At 38.3% G+C, this 6,234-nt stretch overlaps 1 protein-coding gene across 1 annotated transcript; it reads right to left on the reverse strand.

Annotated features, from left to right (window-relative positions):
* Window positions 1-1,128: 1,128 nt before the first annotated feature.
* On the reverse strand, window positions 1,129-5,299 carry ccr12a (chemokine (C-C motif) receptor 12a). The gene is made up of 2 exons (XM_020647048.3): window positions 5,169-5,299; window positions 1,129-3,067 (listed from the first exon to the last, which is right to left on the reverse strand). The coding sequence occupies exons 1-2, from the start codon at window positions 5,182-5,184 to the stop codon at window positions 1,962-1,964; spliced, it is 1,122 nt and encodes a 373-aa protein (XP_020502704.2). The 5' UTR covers window positions 5,185-5,299; the 3' UTR covers window positions 1,129-1,961.
* Between the last annotated feature and the right edge of the window lie 935 nt (window positions 5,300-6,234).

Consider the following 6,234-nt stretch of genomic DNA (forward strand, 5'->3'; position numbering starts at 1 on the left):
AGTTCTGACTCTTAAAGTGTTTGCAATACTTGCTCCCTATAGGGATAGGGAGCAAGGGGGTGGGGGGAGGCAGACCGTCCATCAACAATCCGGTGGGGGGGGTTGTTCTGGCAGGCAAACCTGTCACAGAAACCTGTGACAAAGTTTCTATAACCTTGAACAACAATATTAAAACATAATAGAATAATCTCAAACAAAACATAATTATTGATGTTGTCTTCTGTAATGTGGTACATTTAAATATTTCCATGTGCCAACATGCAGTTTGCAATGATAGTAAACCCCTCTGCTTAATGTTAAAGTTTTCTTACATTAGCCTATATATCCATGTGTTGAGTTATAGTGATGTCTGCAAAATTAGTCCGGCACACTGGAGGTCTCATTTGAAGAAATCCGGCCCCGACCCAAGAGGACTTTGACACCCCTGACATAGAGCTATTTCTTTCAGATGCAGAGTGACCTGGGTGATGGGGCCGGATTCACAACATTTTGTTGTTGTCAAGATAAAACTTAAATAGTTAGGAAGTTCTTACAAATGTTTTTAAGTGTAATTCCTGTAGAGCAGTGTCATTTCTGAAGAACTTCTTCATTTTCTTACTTAAGAACTTCTTCATTTTCTTACTTAAAACCTTCTCAGATGCTATAGGGCAGGTATATATAATCCTATACATTGGGTGTAACATCATTGACTAAAGGACTGAAATGTTATTCCAATACATTATCATAAGCATGTTAGTCAAAATTATTGCTGTAGAAGAAATTGGGAATTTTTTTTATTGACAACTATATTTATGATTTACTTAAATAAACAAGTTTGAGTAAAGGAAACAATTTTAACATTACTTAGTTTCTTTGGGTAAATTCAAATTATATTAAAATTAAATGTCAATTGTGCTATAGCTTCTTTTCAGGAGTAGCAGAGACATGATACTTACACCAAAAACACAAGTCTTTGTAGACTATAGATTGTTTGTACTTATTAAAGTGCTGTTTTTAAAATATACTAAGTTAGTTCAATCTTGTGTTCATAGACTGGACGTAGTCTCAGTGATATCAACCATTGGTAGCCTATTTGGTAAAATTGTAAAAATCACAACGAATCTTGATAATTGAATATAATACAAGCAGTTACATTTAAAAAATGTTTTTTATTTAGGAAGAAAAAATTTTAAATCGTACAACAGACTGTAAAATAAAAAAGCTGCATGATTTCAATAACAGTTTTACCCCGCCCCCCAACATATCACTTCAATGTTACAAACACAACATTAAAATCTTTCTGTCCCAACAAGTTTGCTCTAATCTACAAAAACAATATTTTCCTTTTTAATTTTCCCCTTGTTGAAGCTGAACGTGTAACAGAAACTGTTCCTTTAGATGTGTGTGAGAGAATCAGAGTCAGTCAAAGAAAACAACAAACAGGGAGCGTTTGGGAACTCCAGTTTGTGTATGGAACACAATGTAACTGATTCATTTGTTATTATTTAACAGCTACAGACTACAGCAGGATGTAACATTAAGTTTTTGATGCATCCAGCAGTTTATACCTGCATGATAAAGCAGACACAATGAAAAGGCAAAGCAGCGTTTCAAACAAATTATTCATACTCATTGAAATATCAATGCTTCCCATTTCTGCATGTAAGTCGACAAAAATTGTTTTTTGTAAAATAAAATATTTGAGGGGCGCTGGTGGCGCGGTGGTTGGTGCACACCCCATTTGTGGAGGCTGTGGTCCTCCAGGTGGGCGGCCCAGGTTCAAGTCCAGCCTGTGGCTCCTTTTACGCATGTCATTGCCCACTCTCTCTCTTCCTGATTTCCAACTCTATCCACTGTCCTATCTCTCTAATAAAGGCACAAAAATCCCCCAAAAAAATTAAAAGAAAAGAAGTTGAGTAACAAAAAATAATCATGACTTTTTCTATACGTGTGTGTGCTCGTTGGTTTATTGATCCCTTCATCTAGTACTCATAAGCAGAGTGTGGTGTCCTCTGTGATGTGGTTCTTGTGCTCTGGCTGCTTATGCTCATGTGTCTCTTCAGACAAGGTATCTTCTTTGTTATTAGCCTCCTGAAGTGACTCTGGAACTTCTTTCCCAGAAAAGTGTAAAACATAGGACTAATGCAACAATACAAATATGCTATGTTTCGGGTCAAATACAGCGCATAGTCCAAGCTTTCCATGTCAGAACACGAGTCAGCATTCTCACTCTTTCTGGTGATCTTAATAGCTCGAAGGAGGATGACTATATTGTAGGGTGTCCAGCAGGCAAAGAAGGTGAAGATAATGACAAATATGAGTTTGATGGCGCGACACTTTTCCTTCATGCGGGTGGACAGGATGCGTACAGCGATGCTAATGTAGCAGAACATCACCATGAACAGAGGCAGGAGGAAGAAAAGAAGGAACTGTTGGTAATAACTGACCAGGCGCCAGCGCTCCATTGTGCTCTCAGGAAATCCTGACTCTTCACACATTAGTCCATTTATCGGACTCTTCCACACATTTTGCAGAACTAGCTCTTTCACACTTGCTGCAATACTGACGCACCAAACCATCACTGATGCAATTATGGCGTAGGACTTCTTCCTGCTCTTGGCAGCAGCCACTGCATGCACCACTGCGAGATATCGGTCAAACGTCATAAGTGTGAGGAAGAGGATGGAGCTGTAGAAACCGATGAAGTAGGCGCTGCTGACCATCTTACACAGAGCCAAGCCAAAAATCCACTCAGACACGTGGTATTTTGCCCAGAAGGGAAGACTTGAGGCAAACAGGATGTTGGATAGGACCAAATTCAGGAGGAAGATGTTTGTTGCTGTGTTAAGCTTCTCATACTTGTAGATGATGAAGAGGACAAGTCCATTGCCAAAGTAACTCAACAGGAAGTTGACATAGTAGAAAATAGGTGTAACACTTGCAGCAAACTCATTGACAGCCTCTTTTGAACAGAGCTGGACAGCATTACTGACCACATAAGTGGGATCTGTCATGTCATAGGTGGTATTGAAAAGCTCCAAGAAGAGTCCATATTGGTATCCATCATCGTTCATGGTTGGGGTTTGGCCTGTGGCACAAAGAAATAAAAATTCCATGTTAGTCTGTTGGCTGGTTAAAACACCACTCAGAGTCATTAAAGGCTGTATATGTGATTTTTTGATCCAGCAGATGTCGCCCTTGAGCACCAGCATGAACCCAAAATAACTTGCGCTGCATTGTTGTGTTAGCATGCTAATGCTAGCGATCTTTATTATGCTCGTATCTTCACACTGCATGTAAATGTACCTGAAATGAGCGTGATCTAGAAACACAGTAAAGCAGTGAGTACAGTATGTTATTCTTCTTTTCTCTAGTCCCTCAATTAAATAACTGAGGGGAGGAGTCAGCCGCCGTCTGGGAGATGTAAACAAACTGAAGATAGGACTCTGAAAGCTCTGAAAACATCACAGACAGTGGGACTTGGGTGTAAACACCCATTGTAGACAGTCATGACCAGACTCATAAAAAGCCTTTAAACTTTCCATATCTGTGAACGTCTGCTTCAAACTGACACAAGTAAAGGTTGTGCTGTGGACTGCCAACCCTAGGGATCTCAGCCATTTTATCTGTAAGATAAAATCTACAGCTTTTCCTTTTGCAACTGCAGTTTGACTGTTTATAATTACTGTACTGTAGGTTTAGAGTCAGATGATCACTAACATCAGACAGTGTCTATATCAAACAGCACAAAGAAATACAACTTTTAAAAACAAGTTTATATGTGTTAGGTAGGATCATTTGTGAGGCAGATGCAAATGTATGCCAAAATGAGCAAAAAATGTACGGGGCTACCTAGGTAGCACAAATATCCACCATGGGGCCTCTCCTTGGTACATCACTTTTTGTTTAGAGTCTAGAAATTACTTAAAGGGCACAGAAACATTTAGACTAACATCATGGATGCAGCATAACTGCATCAAAGCAAACATTGCAAAAATTAAATGAAAATCAAGTTTAGAAGTCAAGAACTATATTCCTGGAGGCCAGACCCTCCCGTCTGAACTAAAGCAAACAAAAATGCACTGGCTAAAGCTATTCAACAAGGATACTTTAGAGAAGTGGCACCCAAACGTTTTCTGCCGGCCCCCTTTGGCAGATTTAAATATTTTCAAGCCCCCCCAACCCCTCAACATACACATAGACACATAAACTTATATTGATCAACTAACAAGTGGCTTTTAAAGAAGAAGCAATTAAAAGTGATACTGCAAAATAAAACTTCCACACTTTAAAAATGTCACAACACCCGGTCATGAATCACTGCTTTAGAGAAGTTTTTTAATTAAAACAAAAGCTGACTCTTTCAAAGATGAACAGTAAGGTTTATCCACTAAGAATAACTCTTTTCCAAGAAGCACCAAGCTGTGTTTTGAAACATATGTAATAGAGAACAGAAAGTGCTGACAGAAGCAGTAAAAAAGTTCTGACTCTTAAAGTGTTTGCAATACTTGTTCCCAGAAATGTGTCATCATCAGTTTCTGAGGTTTAACTTTTTCTTGACTCTGAGCTTCAAAGTATGCAAACTCAACACAAAGACTCAAAGACTTCAACTTGCCAGAGATTAAACCATGCTGCTGGTATTGGTTATTATAAGCAAGCATTTAGCAGCACGCAGAGAATATTTCCATGTCATTGTTTAACGTTACTCAAAAGTTCTAATCATTTTTAAAAACAAATAATATGATGTTTCAGTTTCAAAAGATGTTTGAAATGTAATGTAAGATGTAAGCTTAACACATAACATTTTGTATACAGCAATTTGTGATTTTTTAAGGATAATAAAAGGTCTACTCGTTACAAAAGAGTTACACACTATTATTGATACATACATCAATTTACATTGATCAGACTCTAGTTTGAGTTAGGTTAATGCGACAACAACTTGACTTCATGTAATTCTACATAGTTCAAAAAGTAGAGTTCTTCACTTACAAATGAAAGGAATGACTTATGAGTTGTTCTTGTATTTTTTGTGGCTTAGTACAATATTATTGAGCTAGCTACTTGCACTTATTTTCATCATGCAAAAGATAAACATAATCAACATATTTCAAAGCAAGAATAAACCATCAAACAACCCATAAAGTTGAACATACATTCCTGAATAAACAAATAAGCAAATCTCTTACCTTGGCTCTCAGTCATTAGGCCTGATTAACAGAGCAGTGCAGATCTACAGGTTTGAAAGGAAAGAGGATGATGAGTAGCAGTAGAGAAGTACAAAGTGACTTAAGTGTTGAAAATGAAAAGTATAAAAAAAAAGGCCAGCATCAGCTCAAAGGGTTGTCCTTAGACAGACCAATGTGCTGTAGTTTGTGTTGGCAGTGGGCGTTCATTCAGGCAAAAACTTCAACTGTATTTGCATTGGTGTTAAATATCAGGACTGTGTCATTATACTAAATAAATGTAAGGTTTTGAAACCTGACTAATACTGTGCACAAAGTGATTTGAATGCATATGCCCTGTCCAAATGTTTAAATAATGAGACATATGTGTGTTTGTGAATGCATTTAAAATGTAGCATATATGGATCAGTTCACTGTGCACAACAGCCTTTTGGACCTGTTTCATGTGTATCTGACCTCATTGTACAGACAACATTAGACAAGACGAGCGTTCGTCTTGTCTGATGTTGTCTGTACAATGAGGTCAGATACACACATATATGAACACACATAGTAACCAACATTATATTAGAATGTGAAGGTATGAATAACAAGTTCTCACAAATGCTTTTATTCAAATCACTAAATAAAAATGCTTTGAGTAGGGGCGCGCTGGTGGCGCAATGGTTAGGGCGCGCGTCCCATGTTTTGAGACTCTCGTCTCGAGCGGTATGCCCAGGTTCGCTTCCACCTGTGGCCCCCCTCCGCATGTCATTCCCCGCTCTCTCTCCCTGGTTTCCGACTCTATCCACTGTCCTCTCTCTGCATTAAAGGCACGAAGAGCCCAAAATAAATCTTTAAAAAAAAAAAAAAATAATAATAATAATACTTTGAGTATGCACTATAGCCTATCAATTACAAAAAGAAAAATACAATGCACCTCAGCACCCCCAACTTGAAGCCTCTTCCTACTGCTCTGAGGACAGCTGGAGAGAAAGGAAAGTTAGGGCGGAGATAGCGGACGATGACATGCACCAACTGATAGCTGATCATGAGACAAGCCTGAAACCAGTGTGAAGAGTACTATAGC

Source organism: Labrus bergylta, chromosome 4, assembly GCF_963930695.1.
Source record: "Labrus bergylta chromosome 4, fLabBer1.1, whole genome shotgun sequence".
Taxonomy (NCBI): domain Eukaryota; kingdom Metazoa; phylum Chordata; class Actinopteri; order Labriformes; family Labridae; genus Labrus; species Labrus bergylta.